The 17,282-nt window shown below is 46.4% G+C and overlaps 1 protein-coding gene across 7 annotated transcripts in view; it reads left to right on the plus strand.

Annotated features, from left to right (window-relative positions):
* yaf2 (YY1 associated factor 2) overlaps window positions 1–17,282 on the plus strand; it is a 235,898-nt gene that overhangs the window by 204,856 nt on the left and 13,760 nt on the right. For all 7 annotated transcript variants that reach the window (XM_038781223.1, XM_038781218.1, XM_038781222.1 and 4 more), the window contains one exon: window positions 15,356–15,508. In XM_038781223.1, coding sequence (XP_038637151.1) covers window positions 15,356–15,508 — 153 coding nt within the window. The remainder of the gene's footprint in view (window positions 1–15,355; window positions 15,509–17,282) is intronic.

Raw genomic sequence — 17,282 nt, forward strand, 5'->3', positions numbered from 1 at the left:
ATTAATTAGTTACTTATTCATTATACGTTTGGCTCACTACTTATTTAGCCTTATTCTGGCTGGTTGCTAATTTTACATTGAGGCGAAGTTACACTTTGTGGGGCCATGCGCTCACCTTCATTTCTAGGCCCCCCTCTTCCTCTATGATGCCACACCCCCCCTGACCCCACCCACTTTGCCGAACAGAACGCAAAGACGCAAGCCAAAAAATACACATCTATTTTAGTGCTTTTTAACTTGTAAAAACATACCTCTATGAATAATTGCTGAACTGAAATCCAGTCTTACTTTTTGTCTGAATGACAGTAAAGATGGTCAATATTTCAATGAGTTTGCCAGCAAACATAGAACTTGTTGGTGAGCACGAGATGGAAAAATCAACCAATGGCATCACTGCAGCACAGGCCAGCGAAAGGCAGAATGAGCCAGTCCAGTGCAGGAGCAAATACTCCAAATCAACCAGATGCATATGCTGCCATCCAATAGGTTTCAGAATCTCATTCAGTTTCAAAAGTTAACTTCATTACTTCCTCTCTCAAAATCAAAGATGCTGTTGCCATAAATTCACATGAGTGAAGTGCCCAAGTCCAATATCAGTGACTCTCTCTGCAGGATTCTGTTCTTTGTCCTAGAAGAAACTTTTTGAAGGCCAGTCTTGACAGCAATGGTGGTTAGAACTATCAGCACGTCACCAACTGCAGCCATTATTGCACCTTTCAATATTTCAAACTTTTTAAAGCAAAATAGAATCCAGTCTTTTTGCCTAACTTCGTCCTCTTGCCTCGCCTTCCATTTTCTGCACTTTTGACAGCCAGATTGATTGTGTCGCTTCATATTACTAAAGAAACTGAAATTGATTTTAATGAATTTTCTGAAAGAGCAGTCTTTTGCACAGTCAATCCCACGTTAATTCAGTCTGGATTCATCTTTTAACTATGAAGCTCTGACTCTCGATTTCAAACTACACTCATTCTACTCATCTACCCATTCCGCCCCTCACAAACTCTCTCTCTTATATGCAACCTGGTGCTCACACACTCTCCTTCCCTGAAGCCTGCAACCCTGGCTAATCCCACCCCTCTCACACACTCTTCTCTCCCAGACCTGCCAGATCTTTATCCCCCACCCCTCACACTTTCCTAGTCTCACTAACTTTGCTTGCCTGGGGTCTTCAAGGCTGCCTCCTGCCTCACCCATTGTCTCCTAGTGCTGGTAATGCTAGATTTGGCACCTTACTGTTGCTGACTGGCCTGGCATCAGACCTAGGTCGAGCAACCTGCTGCCTACGCCTTTTTTCGCAAAAGTAAAACACAGGACTTTCTGCCACTGCTCTCTCTCTCTCCTTGCCTAGGCGCCTCTCATTCCTCGCGTATGTCTCAACATTCAGAGCAGCCTGTTTTCCTGCTCTAAGAGGATTCGACCAATTGGAGTGTAATGTCGCTCTGTATTGCCTGCTCAACTGAGCCTATCAGCAAATGCAGAGTTATCAGGTTATGATTGGTGCTTACTGACATCAGCCAGTGTAGCTCCCCAATTGGTCGGGGCCCTGTGCCTAGGCACAGTGTGTTTCATTTTAAATTCACCTCTGAATGTACAATCATTTTTGCTTTATACAAAGTTGGGATGAATGTGACATTTTGAGATTGCGTCAGTCCTGGAGCCCGAACCATTTATGATCTATAGTCACTGTAGTGATCCTTGCCTGAGTGTGTACAGAAGGGGCTGATGGGAAATGGAAGTACCACTAGGGGGCAGCACGGGGACATATAAGAGTGACGCCGAAGGCCCGCCCTCGCTCACTTTGGCTGGAGGAGCAGGGGAGCAGGACAGGACGGAAGTTGAGCTCAGGGCTGCAAGTGTGGTTAGGCCTAGTTGCAGAGCATAGAAAAGCAGTATCTTTACAAGTGCCATTCCAATGAAATCATTGAAAGATTCAACCTGCGTAACAGATTCCAAAAAAACGGGGCGACTATCTCCCACTTTGTAACAGATCTGCGCTTGCTAGTACAAGGCTGCAACTACGGTGATTTAACAGACTCACTCATCAGAGATCAATTAATCTATGGTCTTGCCGACGGAAATCTAAAAGAATCATTAATGCTGCAAAATGACTTAACACTGAAAACCACCATAGATAAATGCTTACTACAGGAGCAGAAAAAGCAGCAGTTACTGGAGCTGTCTGACAAACATACCTTTGAAAATACTCACCACGAGGCAGATGTGAAAATGGTGACCTCTCCTCACGGGCCCTCTCTTCCGGTCGCCGGCCCGTCTGCGCATGCGCGCCGTCCCGAAAGACGCGACCCTGGAAGTACTCTGTATGCGCATGCGCACTTCTTGCAATACCGGCCCCGGACTGAAAGTCGCACTGCGCATGCGCGAACTCAACATACACATGACGTCATGACGTGTCATCACTGTGGCTCCGCCCATTTAAAAGGGCAATGTCCTGCACAAGGAAAAAGGTGCAGAAAGTGCTCAAAAATGAACCATTTTGATTCCCAATGCCAGTCCACAGCCAAATATTACTCCACAATGCAAAGGCATGGAAACTTTAAAGTACGCACAGTTGATGTAATGGACACTCCGGCACCCGAAGACAGTTTCTCCGACCATGAAGAATTCCACTCCTGGGAGAACATGTACGGCATTGGAATCATAAACACCACAGCGGAACCACAGGAGCTGACAACAAAACCTCGACACGTGCATGCCATCGACTCTGCAAGCGAATGGAGTGCTACGGTGCAAGTCAATGACTTCCCCATCACGTTCAAGCTGGACACGGGAGCATCCACAAACTTGATGACGAGCAAAGATCTCGCATCCATCCCAGGGACGCACGAGATGTTACCTGCTGCATGCAAGTTAACTGATTACAACAGAAACCAGATCACCTCAAAGGGATCCTGCCAACTACAAGTTGCCAACAAAACAGTCACAACAGGACTACGATTTGAAATTGTAGATGACAAAAGATCCTCACTGCTAGGTGCTCAAGCCTGCAAGGATTTGCGGCTAATTCAAAGGATCTTCATGCACGCGGCTGACTCATCACGCATTGCCGATGACATACAGCTGCTACTCAGCGAGTACCCCGACGTCTTCTCTGGCATGGGTACGTTACCCTACAAATACAAAATCCTGCTCAAAAAGTATGTCATACCGGTCGTTCATGCCCCACGGAGGGTGCCGGCTCTATTGCGGGACAAGCTAAAAGCTGACCTTCAACGTCTCCAATCTCAAGGCATTATCTCACGAGTCACACAGCCGACTGACTGGGTCAGCTCGCTGGTGTGTGTTAAGAAGCCATCTGGTGAACTCAGGATCTGTTTAGATCCCAAAGACTTGAACAAGAACATTCGCAGGGAACACTACCCTATCCCCAAGCGACAGGAGATAACGAGCGAAATGGCACAAGCTCGCATATTTACCAAGCTTGATGCCTCACACGGCTTCTGGCAAATGCAGCTCGCTGAGTCCAGCTGCCTGCTGTGCACCTTCAACACGCCTTTTGGAAGGTACTGTTATAATCGGATGCCCTTTGGCATTATATCTGCATCCGAAATATTTCACAGAACAATGGAGCAGATGATAGAAGGCATTGAAGGCGTCCGTGTCTATGTGGATGACATAATATGGTCAACGACAGAGGAAGACCACATTGCGAGGTTGAAGCAAGTCTTCCAAAGGATCCACCACTTTGGACTGAAGCTCAACTGGGCCAAGTGCACCTTTGCACGGTCCTCTCTGACCTTCCTGGGCGACACAATATCAGAGCACGGGGTGAAGCCGGACGCTGAGAAGATCGCCGCAATTCAGAGCATGCAGAGACCACATGACAAGAAAGCAGTGCTAAGGTTCCTGGGATTCATCAACTTCCTCGGCAAATTCATACCGAACCTAGCAGCACGGACGACGGCGTTAAGGAAAGTGACAAGGAAGAACACAGAGTTTGTCTGGACCCAACATCACCAAGATGAATGGGATGATCTGAGACACCAGTTGATGGCAGCTTCAACGCTCGCATTTTTTGACCCGGCAAAACCTACAAAGATCTCCACCGTTGCCAGTCAACATGGAATATGTGCGGTGCTACTGCAACAGAATGACCAGTCGGACTGGGTCCCAGTGGCTTACGCTTCACGAGCGATGACCGCCACAGAGTGCAGGTGCGCACAGATGGAGAAGGAGTGCCGAGGGCTGATCACAGGCGTGACCAAATTCCACCACTATGTGTACGGTCTCCCCACGTTTCTCGTGGAAACTGATCATAGGCCACTGGTAAACATCATCGACAAAGATCTAAATGATATGACACCGTGCCTACAACGGAGGTACGACTTCACGCTGGTCTACACCCCTGGCAAGGACCTTGTAATAGCTGACACATTATCACGAGCCATGGACGCTGACAACCAACCACTGGCTTCCATCAATGATGTGGAAGCTCATGCACAGTGGTGTAAGGAGACACTCCCAGCAACGGACGAGAAGCTGCAGCAAATTCGTCAGGCGACACAGGAGGATGCCACCCTCCTTCAAGTCATACACAACCTTCAGCATGGCTGGCCAAAAGGGCGGTGCCCACAGTTCCAAAACGTCAGGACTGAACTGTCCGTGGAATAATACTGCGGAATGACAGAATCGTCATCCCACTGGCGCTCCGGGAGGACATGCTCCGCAGGATTCACGAGGGGCACCTTGGTGCCGAAAAGTGCAAAAGGAGAGCACGACAATCCGTTTATTGGCCAGGGATAAACGAGGACATAACGAACATGGTGCTCACCTGTGACACGTGTCAAAGACATCGACCGGCACAATGCAAGGAGCCACTGCAGCAGCATGAGATGGCCACGTCACCGTGGGACAAAGTTGGCATTGACTTGTTCCACGCCATGGGCCGCAACTATGTTCTGCTCATCGACTACTACTCCAACTTTCCGGAAGTACTGAAACTCCCGGATCTCACAGCGGCATCAGTCATCAAGGCCTGCAAAGAAACCTTCTCCAGACATAGCATCCCACGGACGGTCATGTCCGACAATGGTCCTTGCTTTGCCAGCTGGGAGTGGATGGACTTCGCCAAGCACTCCAACTTCAAGCATGTAACATCGAGTCCACACTTTCCGCAATCGAATGGCAGGGTGGAGAAAGGTGTCCACATTATCAAACAACTCATCAGCAAGGCTGCGGACTCAAATTCCGACATACACTTGGTCCTTTTGTCATACCGATCGTCACCTTTGAGCTCTGGACTATCACCGGCTCAAATGCTCTTCAACAGAGATGTGCGGACAACATTACCGGCACTATAATTCACCAATCCCGATCACTCGCCTGTCCTGGCTAAGATGAGTCACCAATGTCAAGTGCAAAAGCAGCACTATGACCAGCAGGCAAAAGTACTGCATCCATTGGCAATCAACGATACGGTGAGGTTGCGACACCCGGCTGGGGGCTGGTCTAAAATGGCGAAGGTTCTCCGCCAAATATCGCCGCGATCCTACGTTGTGCAGTCTGACGATGGAACACTGTTTCGACGAAATCGCCGAGACCTTCTAAAAGTTACACCTCGTCGACAGGTATTTCCAACACTAGATCTGCAGGACTCTGTCATGCAACATCCTGGAACTCCAGCAGCAGCTGTCCAAATGTACGTAAAAGACTCTGGATCTCCATGCCCACTCAGGAGGTCTACCCGGATCAGACGTACACCCAACCGTCTGAACTTATGAGCATGGACTGACAATATAATTGCTCTGCCTTCTCTTTGTATATAAACCTAACTGTGTTTGAATTTGTGTTTAGTTACAGCTCTGCAACTAAAAAAAAAAGTGAAAAAGGGGGATGTAGTGATCCTCACCTGAGTGTGTATAGAAGGGGCTGATGGGAAATGGAAGTACCACCAGGGGGCAGCACGGGGACATATAAGAGTGACGCCAAAGGCCCGCCCTCGCTCACTTTGGCTGGAGAGACAGGGGAGCAGGACAGGGACGGAAGTTGAGCTCAGGGCTGCAAGTGTGGTTAGGCCTAGTTGCAGAGCATAGAAAAGCAGTATCTTTACAAGTGCCTTCTGTAAGTAAAAGCTAATGAAGTAATTTATTGTGGAGCACAATAAACCATCCTTCAACTGCTGAACGACTTCTAGCATTCTTTTAAGAAACATAACAGTCACGACTTGAACAAAGCCATATTTGCTGATGCTACAATAATAGGTGAGAAGGAAGTGTCAAAGAGCACATATGGATATAGACAGATTTAGTGTTGGCCTTTATTGCAAGGGGAAGGGAATGTAAAAGTAGGGGTGACTTGCTGCAATTGTACAGGGCATTAATGAATTGGGACGTCTTGTTAAAGTTGCACAAGACTTTGGTAAGACCATACATGGAATATTGTGTTCAGTTCTGGTCACTCTATTATAGGAAGGATATTGTTAAACGAGAAAAGAGTGCAGAACAGATTTACGAGGATGCTACCAGGACTTGATGGTCTGAGTTATAAGAAGAGGCTGGATAGGCTGGGACTTTTTTCCCTGGAGCGTAGGAGGCTTAGGGGTGATCTTATAGAGGTCTATAAAATAATAAGGAGCATCGATAAGGTAGATAGTCAACATCTTTTCCCAAAGATAGAGGATCTAGAACTAGAGGGCAGAGATTTACGGTGAGAGGAGAGAGATACAGAAGAGACCAGAGGGGAAATTTCTTCACAAACAGGGTGGTGAGCATCTGGAACAGGCTGCCAGAGGCAGTGGTAGAGGCGGGTATAATTTTGTCTTTTAAAAAGCAGTTAGACAGTTACATGGGCAGGTTGGGTATAGAGGGATATGGGCCAAATGCAGGCAAGTGAGACTAGCTTAGTAATAGAAACTGGGCGGCACAGACCAGCTGGGCCATTGGGCTTTTTTCCATGCTGTAAACATCTATGACTCTATTACACCTAAATTATGGTGTTCTGTTTTGGTCTCCATACTTAAGGAGCAACAAACGTGCATTGGAACCCGTTCAGTGGTTCATTCATGGAGCTTCCTGGAATGAAGCAGTTGTCTTATGAGGGAAGTGTCATAATATCCACTCATGTATATAATGAGATGCAGACAGGCAGTGATTGACACACAGGATGCCCAATGAAGACACAACACAGAACAACCAATCACCAGACAGGACACCACCACTATAAAGCCCACAGGGCAATCAGACTCTCTCTTTCTCAGGACCCAGCTACTGAGACAGTCAGAGTGCACTATCTAGTGAGCACTATTACCATGTGGTAGCTAGTAAGTCTGGTCAAGCCAGTAAGAGTTCCTCAGTTGGATTAGTAGAGTGTCAACCCACAGCTGAACATGTACAGCAGTCCACTAGTTAAATAAAACAATATTGGATCATCTCCTTTGTCAGACGTCTGTTTCTAGCTTCACTGCATCCAGTTACAGTCAACGTCGAACCAACCTGCCTAACACATCAGGAAGGTTGCACAGGTTGATCTTATATTCATCTGAGTTGAAGAATGAGGGGTGATCTTATTGAAATAGATGAGATCCTGAGAGGCCTTGAAAGGGTACTTGCTGAGAAGATGTTTCCCCTCATGTGGAAATCTAGAACTAGGAGGCACAGTTTATAAATAATGAAGATGAGGAGGAATTTCTTCTGAGGTTCATTAGTCTTTAAAATTCTCATCCAAAGAGAGTAGTGAAGGCTGGATCATTGAATGTATTCAAGGCTGGGTTAGGCTGATATTTGATCTACAAATGGGATCCACAGTTTTGGGATAGGCAGGAAAATGGAGTTAAGGCCAAAATGATCTTTTTGAATGGTGGGCAGGCTCACAGGGCCGAATATGCTACTCCTCCTATTTCTATTCATATACTTATCAAGAATGATTGGGATGAATACAGTATTGCAACATAATTAGGATAATCAATATACTAAGCAGTAACATTGGGGTTAACACATTAATGATGTAACTATTTATTACTGGATGTTAGGATTTGTTGCAACGTCCCAGGTTCAGAATCGTGGAATTCCCAACAACAGCAGTTGAAGGGTTAATGTCTCAAAATATTTCCAGTGGTTTGAATGTGAACAGACATTTTGTGTGTGTGTGTGTCCCTTGGTCTGTGCGTTTTTCTGTCTGCGTGTCTCTGTAGTTGTTTGTCTGTCTCTGTTTCAGTCAGAGCCAAAAATTAGACAATGGTGTGTTTCAGTCCATGGCGTCTTCTCTAATTAATTTGCGGATATCTGAACTGTGCATTGGGAGTGCTGTTTGAATTATAGGGAGAGAAAAAAACCCACTGAAGTGAACTAAACAGGCTTTTAAACAGGGGAGGTTGCAGCCCTTTGACAATTTGTGTAAGACTGATGCCGCCTTTGAAAACAAACCTCCCTTTCAATATTTCCATCTGCTATGCCCAACTCTTACAGCAAATTTCTGCTGCACTGCTCTGGTGAGGTTTAATTCTTGCTCATTGCTCCCAAACCTTCCATTCATCATGATTGACCACCACTCAGCAACTTGTGGATAGATAATAAAGTATGGGCTGGGCCCAATTTTATCACTTGCGCAGTTTTCCGTGGAATATTTTACAGAGAATTATTGTGGAAATTTTTTTTTTTTTATAAATCTTTTTTTTTCAAACATTATATACATTGCGGTTCGTATTCATTTATTGTACAATACAGAAAGGTTTGTCCTTTTCTTCCCTTGAATTTTTCTATGTACAGTCTGCCGCCATCCGACTCGGCGTGCAGTCCTCCGCCTCCCTGCCCCTTGTACCCTCCCTAGTCTATCCAGGGTGTTCCCCCGTTCTTCTCCCCTTCCCCCCCTTTCTTTTCTACCCTTGTTGGCTTTGTCCATGTCTCTCCTGTGGCTGGGGAGGTTGCCCCCTCTCTCCCGCGTTGTCTCTTTTATGCCCCTCCATTCCTCCGTCAGTTTGTTCAGAGTCGCTAGTCTTTTTCTTATGTAAAAGTCTCTAACTGTCAGCATTCCCCTGTCCTGTCTCCATTTTTTAATGGTGGTGTCTAGCATACAGAACTGGCTAGGTCATATAAGGCAGAGAGTAGCACTGGAAGGGTGCTTTTCTGATTGGAGGGCTGTGACTAGTGGTGTTCCGCAGGGATCAGTGCTGGGACCTTTGCTGTTCGTAGTATATATAAATGATTTGGAGGAAAATGTAACTGGCCTAATTAGTAAGTTTGCAGATGACACAAAGGTTGGTGGAATTGCCGATAGCAATGAGGACTGTCAGAGGATACAGCAGGATTTAGATCGTTTGGAGACATAGGCGGAGAGATGGCAGATGTAGTTTAATCCGGACAAATGTGAGGTAATGCATTTTGTAATGCAGGTAGAGAATAAACAGTGAATGGTAGAACCCTCAAAAGTATTGACAGTCAGAGAGATCTAGGTGTACATGTCCACATGTCACTGAAAGGGGCAGCACAGGTGGAGAAGGTAGTCAAGAGGCATATGGCATGCTTGCCTTCATTGACCGGGGCATTGAGTATAAAAATTGGCAAGTCATGTTGCAGCTGTATGGAACCTTAATTAGGCCACACTTGGAGTATAGTGTTCAATTCTGGTCGCCACACTACCAGAAGGATAGGGAGGCTTTAGAGAGGGTGCAGAAGAGATTTACCAGGATGTTGCCTGGTATGGAAGGCATTAGCTATGAGGAGAGGTTGAATAAACTTGGTTTGTTCTCACTGGAACGACAGAAGTTGAGGGGCGACCTGATAGAGGTCTACAAAAGTATATGGGGCATAGACAGAGTGGATAGTCAGAGGTTTTTTCCCAGGGTAGAGGGGTCAATTACTAGGGGGCATAGGTTTAAGGTGCAAGGGGCAAGGTTTAGAGGAGTTGTACGAGGCAAGTTTTTTACACAGAGGTAGTGGCTGCCTGGAACTCGCTGCCGGAGATGGTGGTGGAAGCAGGGACAATAGTGACGTTTAAGGGGCATCTTGACAAATACATGAATAGGATGAGAATAGAGGGATACGGACCCCGGAAGTGCAGAAGATTTTAGTTTAGACGGGCAGCATGGTCGGCACAGGCTTGGAGGGCTGAAGGGCCTGTTCCTGTATTGTACTTTTCTTTGTTCTTTGTTCATAGCTGGGTAGAATCTGTGGTTGCCGCAGATAGGGGCCATGGGGGACACTCCAGTCAGTCCGAAGTGCTGTCTTAATTGGGCCCAAGTTTTCAGTGTAGCCACTACCACTGGGCTTGAATATTTTGCCAAGGGGGATTGGAGTGCTACTGGAGCCAGTGCCTGGAGAGTCATCTCCTTGCAAGAGGCCTCCTCCATCCGCACCCACTCTAAACTGGGTTTGTGTACCCATCCACATTCTCTCCGCCATTGCTGCCCAGTGGTAGTACTGAAGGTTTGGTAATGCCAGGCCACCTTTGATTTTCCTCCTTTGCAGCATTAGTTTGGGAACTCTGGGGTTCTTGTCCTCCCACACAAACGCCATGATGAAGCTGTCTACGTTTTGGAAGAAGGCTTTGGGAATGAAGATCGGTATGGATCTAAACAGGAAGAGGAATCTCGGCAGCACTTTAATTTTGATCGTCTGCACTCTCCCCACGAGGGAGAGTGGGTGAGCCCCACCTCTGTAGGTCCTTTTTAACTTCCTCCACCAGACTAGTCAGGCTCCAATTGTGGATCTGTGTCCAGTCTCTGGCTATTTGGATCCCCAGGTATAGGAATCTATTTTGGGCTATTTTAAACGGGAGCCCATCCAACTCTCTCCCTCCTCCATTTGGGTTTACTGGAATTGCTTCACTTTTGCCCAGGTTGATTTTATAACCCGAGAGGGTTCCGAACTCTTTCAGGATCTGCATGATTGCCTTCAGTCCTTCCTGTGGCTTCAAGACATACAGGTGCAGGTCATCCGCATAGAGTGAGAATCTATGCTGTCGGTCTCCTCTCTGGATGCCCTTCCAGCTTTTTTGCGTCCCTCAGGGCTATCGCCAGGGGTTCGATTGCTGGTGCGAACAAGAGTGGGGCAATAGGCATCCTTGCCTTGTGCCTCTTTGTAGCTGGAGGTACTCAGAGCTGGTGGTGTTGGTTCGAACGCTCGCCTTGGGAGCGTTGTATAGGAGTCTCACCCATGCGGTGAATCATGAGGAGGAGGAACTTCCATTCGACTCTGTCGAAGGCCTTTTCTACATCCAGGGAGACGATCACCTCTGGTGTTCTCTCTCCGGGTTGGGGTCATTATTACATTCAGCTGCCGCCTGATGTTCGCAGTGCGTTACCTACTCTTGACAAAGCCTGTTTGGTCCTCTGCGACCACATCTGGTTCGCAACTTTCCAGCCTTTTAGCCAAGATCTTTGTGAATATTTTTGCGGCTACATTTAGAATTGAAATGGTCTATATGATCCACATTCTGGGGCAGCACGGTAGCATGGTGGTTAGTATAAATGCTTCACAGCTCCAGGGTCCCAGGTTCGATTCCCGGCTGGGTCACTGTCTGTGCGGAGTCTGCACGTCCTCCCCGTGTGTGCGTGGGTTTCCTCCGGGTGCTCCGGTTTCCTCCCACAGTCCAAAGATGTGCGGGTTAGGTGGATTGGCCATGCTAAATTGCCCGTAGTGTCCTAAAAAGTAAGGTTGAGGGGGGTGGGGGGTTGTTGGGTTACAAGTATAGAGTGGATACGTGGGTTTGAGTAGGGTGATCATTGCTCGGCACAACATCGAGGGCCGAAGGGCCTGTTCTGTGCTGTACTGTTCTATGTTCTATGGGTCTTTGTCTTTTTTGGGTGTCAATGAAATTATGGCCTGCGCTAGCGTAACAGGCAAAGTGGCCCTTGCCATTGAGTCTACGAACATGTCCCTTCGGTGTGGGGCCAGGAATAGGTGCAAAATTTTAATAGAAGTCTGCTGGGAATCCTTCCCCGCCTTCATGGAGCTGATGCTCTCCATGATTTCTCCCGGATCTATTTGTGCTTCCAGCTCCCCCGTCTGTTCTCCCCCACAACTGGTAATTCCAGTCCATGGAGGAACTGTTTCATCTCCACGTCCCCGGCGCCGGGCTTGGAGGTGTACAGCCCTGGGGAGAACATATTGTAGAAATTTGACATAAGCATCAATAGTTTAGAAATAAAAATGCAAAGGAACTTTTACCCAACATCCAAGTATCTTTTTTCATGACTATTTCAGTTATTAACACCCATAATCAACAACCTCATGTCCCTCTGTGTGAAGAACGTTATTCTCATTCATGCCCTAGATTTTGTGTCTGTAATCCAGAATATCTGACATTCAAGTACCAGAAGTAAATTGTTTTTTTCAGCCATGTCCCTTCCCTTTTTAATTTTATCAAATCACCCCGCAATCTACTTTTCTAACAAAAATTGTCACAATTACCTCAGTCTGCTTTCTGTGCCGTGAGCCACAAAACTGCACACATTAATTCATCTGGTTTTATTAAGGTTAGGGATAAATTCTCATTTGCAGATCAATTTTTAGATGGCGAAGGAGAGAGAATCTGACACATATTGGGACTTGTGTGGAACCATTTAAGTTATATATCAAATTTTGTTCAGTACTTTCAGTCATATGTTACACCACAATTCTGATAGAATGCTATGTTTATGCTGTCTTTTTGTGGCTGACAGAGATTGTTGAGCCTGCACTGCTGGTAAAGCACTAAGCTGCACATACTATTATTATTTGGGAACTTCTAGATTACTGTCATAAATTGCAATGTAAAAGCACTGTCAAAATATGCTCCAGGAAGGGGCAGCACAGTGGTGCTGTGGGTTAGCCCTGTTGCCTCATGGCGCTGAGGTTCCCGGCTCTGGGTCACTGTCTGTCTGGAGTTTGCACATTCTCCCTGTGTTTGCGTGGGGTTCACCCCACAACTCTAAGATGTGCAGGGTAGGTGGATTGGCCATGCTAAATTGCCCCTTAATTGGAAAAGGAAATTTTAATTGGATACAGTAAATTTAAATATATATATATATGCTCCAGGACAGTAAAAGAGGGGATACCAGCTTATTGTTCACTGCTTAAAATGTCACAAATAACGATGGGTAGAAATGTTCAGCTTGAAATAAGAAGGAAGAGTCAAAATTTGCATGTGGACACCAATGGCAATTTTCATTTAGATAGTACTTTTAACGTTCAATATTTTTAAGAAGAATCCCACAGTGCTTCACTGAGACACACAAGGAAAACAGACATCCATCCAGAAATAGAGAGATTAGGAGGGGTGATGGAAAGGTTGGTCAAATAAATGGGTGCTCGGGGACTTTTGTGGAAGGGAGGGAGGTGGAGGAATTTAGAATTGGAAATCTGAAAAGTAGAAATGAAACCACAAAGTTCTGCCACTAAAATCGAGCAAGAGAGGGGATGTGGGGAGTAGTGTTAGCCGGGGTGTTACACTAAAATGGGCAAGAAATATACAGCAGGACTTTGAACAAGTTACTGCTTATATAGGATGAGGATGGGAGGCTGCCTATATATTAATATTTCTAATATATATTAATGACTTTGGCCTTGGTGCTCAAGGAACAATTTCAAAATTTATAGATGATAGGAAACTTGAAAACACTGTGACGAGGATAGTGTAGAACTTCGAAAGGACATAGACAGTTCAGTGGAAAGACAAGTGGCAGGTGAAATTTAACACCAAGAAGTATGAAATGATTCGTTTTGGTTGCAAGAGCATGCAGAGAGACAATATAAATTGAAGGGTACAATTCTAAAGGAGTGGAGAGACCTGGGTGTATATGTGCAAAAATCACTGAAGGTAGCAGGCCAGGTTGAGAGAGCAGTTAGTAAGGTATGCAGCGTCCCAAGATTTATTGATAGGGCCATAGAGGGAGATTGTGTTGAATATGTATGGAAGATTACTTTGGCCTCAACCACAGTGTTGCGTCCAGTTCTGGGTATCCGGGAAGGATGTGAGAACATAGGAGAAGATGCAGAAAAGATTTGTGGGAGTGTTCCCAGGGATGAGGAGCTTCAGTTGCCAAGGAGGATTGATCAGGTTGGGACCATGGTAATAGAAGATGACGTGATAAATTAAACACAGAAGACAAAGCAAAAGAGCACGGTAGAAAATAAGCGAAATACTAATCATAACATGGACGGGTTCCGGAGTTGGCCGAGGGCAGAAATTGGATGGATGGGGATCTATTTATAGACGGGAGCTTTCCGAGCTTGAAAGCTTTGGAGGATAAATTTAAATTGCCAGCAGGGAATGGTTTTAGGTATCTGCAGGTGTGAGACTTCCTGAGTAAACAGGTGCCGGCCTTTCCGCTGCTGCCGCCATGGGGGATATAGGACAGAGTAGTCTCCTGTACCTGGGTGGGAGAGGGGAAGGTATTGGATATTTACCAGGAGCTTTCGGAGGCGGTGGAAACTCAGGTGGAAGAGTTTACGGGCAAGTGGGAGGGCGAGCTAGGAGGAGAGATAGAGGCGGTGCTATGGGCGGATGCCCTAAGCAGGGTTAATACCTCCTCATCATGCGCCAGGCTTAGCCTGATACAGTTTAAGATAATCCACTGTGCACACATGACAGTGGCTCGGATGAGCAAGTTTTTCAGGGCAGAGGACAGGTGTGCGCTGGAAGCCCAGCAAATCATGTCCACATGTTTTGGGCATGCCTGAAGCTTAGAGGGTTTTGGCAGGATTTTGCTAAGGCAATGTCCACAGAGCTTTAATCACAGGTGGTGCTGAGTCCGGAGGTAGCGATCTTTGGAGTGTTGGAAGAGCCGGGAGTTCAAGGGGCGAAAGAGGCCGACGTATTGGCCTTTGCCTCCCTGGTAGCCTGGAGACGGATCTTGTTAATGTGGAGGGACTCGAAGCCCCCGAGTGTAGAGACCTGGGTTAGTGACATGGCTGGGTTTCTCCGTCTTGAGAAAATAACATTTGCCTTAAGAGGGTCAATGTGAAATGAAATGAAATGAAAATCGCTTATTGTCACGAGTAGGCTTCAATGAAGTTACTGTGAAAAGCCCCTAGTCGCCACATTCCGGCGCCTGTTCGGGGAGGCTGGTACGGGAATCGAACCGTGCTGCTGGCCTGCTTGGTCTGCTTTAAAAGCCAGCGATTTAGTCCAGTGAGCTAAAACAGATCTCATTTTGTGATGGTGCAAATCTTAGTGGATAGAATGAATGCCTCCCTTGTCTAACATAAGAATCATGGGTTTCTTTATATATACCTTTGGGCATTGTTTTGATTGTCTTGTATTGAATTGTATTGACCATATTGAATTATTTTCTGTTTAACGTTCTGAGGCTTCAAGTATTCATATCACAGCGTTGGATATCTTAAATTAACTGAATAATTCTTCCCCTGAATTAATAGCAAATTTGTAATACTGCAATATTGTTTTGTGTTGACTTCAGGAAGCCTCGCCCAGTGTCTCAGCTGGTGGCACAGCAAGTAACCCAACAATTTGCATCACCCACACAACCAAAGAAAGAGAAAAAAGACAAGGGAGAGAAGGAGAAAAATGAGAAAGAAACTGTCAGTAAAAAGAACAGCCACAAGAAAACAAGGTAATGCTTTGCCATTAAAGTTACAGATACTGATCAGTCATGGGACATTGTATTGGTCACAGGAAGCTTTAGCCCAGTAATGGGCGTTCTAGTTATGAGCTGTGTTCTGCAGTGGGTGCATGTCCACAGTGTGTGGAGTGGATTGGTTAAAATGTTACCTGTATTCTCTAAATAGTAAAAACCAAAGTAAGGTGAAGGAAGATAAAAGTTCTGTTTGCTTCAGGCCAGGGGATGACAACACGTGAAAGTCGTTGAAAAGAGTGGTGATTCACTGTAAGATAAACCACTTTATTAACACAGATGTTGTATCTAGGGAAATATCCTTATGATTGAGTTAAGCTGTCTTCAAAAAAGGCTCAATTAAAATTGTTGTGGAACACAATAAGGCAGTTGCTTTTTTCGGAAATCTCTCTATTTAGTTTACAAATTAAGCAGAATAAGTCGGAAGTAACCTTGAATCAACAATCTTATTTAGAAAATGTCAATGACACACCAATAAAGCAGGCCAAGCCCTTACGAAAAGAGGATTTTGCATCTAATGAAGAAACAAACTAATGAAGAAGTTTGATTGGACAGTGGAATTGGTTGTGCACGAAGACTTCGAGGTGGACTTTCAATTAAACACAAAGTGCTGCATCATGGCCCTCGATCAATGCGGGGGGCCCATACGGAGAGGTGACTGTTGTGGTGAGAACTTGGTAGCTCTAAATTTACGAATGAGCCTATCAGCAATACAGAACAACATCGGGCTTTGATTGGTAGACTCCCCTTTAGAGCAGTTTGCCCGATATTGAGAGGTGATGGAAACTTTGTGCAGTTTAGACAGAGATCTCTTGAATTGGTGTGAAGTTTCTGGACTTTCATTGAGTAAAGGTGCAAAGCAGCAGCCAGGTTCCTGGCATTCAGTCTGACGGACAGCCTGAGGCAAAAGTGAGGTCACTAACCTAACATTGGGGTGCGAGCCTGCAAAACCTTCATCAAGGTGAGGCGAAGGCGCTGGTCAACAGCCATTGAGTACAACTCTCAAACTCCCGGCCAGGGCTGAGGAGGCAGGTGGGTAACAACAAAAATGAATAGCCACCAGTTCAGACACCCAACAACCAGCCAGGCGCACACGCTGTCGTTGAGGCCCAGCCACCCAGTGTGAGCTGAGAGGTGAGCAGAGCAGCAGTCAGGAGGTCCGAAGAAGGACAGTCAAGCGCGGCATCATGTCTTGGAGAATCGAGGAGTGGCGGTCAGCGGAAGCGGGGCAACTCAACCAGAGACCAGCCAGGCAACAGGACTGAGAGTGAGAAGGCTGGACTGGGCAGAAACCAAACTGGGCGATGAGAGAGCAGAGGCCAGACTAGATAGCCAGCAGCAGCCAGGCAGCCAGCCCGGGACACATGCAGTTGTCAAGGCTTGAGGCCAAGCCACCCGAGAGAGAGTTGAGAGGCGCATAGAGCAGCAGGCGAAAGAACGAAGAAGGCCAGGCATTTGCCGACATCAGAGTCTCTGGGAATCGGGGAGCAGTGGGAGCAGGGCGACGCGACTACTCATCAGCGGCATTATGGCCAGGGCTCTATGTCATTGGGGGAGGGCCACCACATCAACTGGGGAGAGGGCATGACATGGGGTCCCCGCAAAGAGGAAGAGCACGCGTCTCCCAAAAGTGCAAGCCTCTGCTCAGACTAGACCGGTTATGACCTATTGAAACTGAATACGAAGACGAAACATGTTACAGGTGAGGAGTTTCTGAGAACAAATAGAATATTAAAGAAATTAAATTTTGAGA

Source organism: Scyliorhinus canicula, chromosome 20, assembly GCF_902713615.1.
Source record: "Scyliorhinus canicula chromosome 20, sScyCan1.1, whole genome shotgun sequence".
NCBI lineage: Eukaryota > Metazoa > Chordata > Chondrichthyes > Carcharhiniformes > Scyliorhinidae > Scyliorhinus > Scyliorhinus canicula.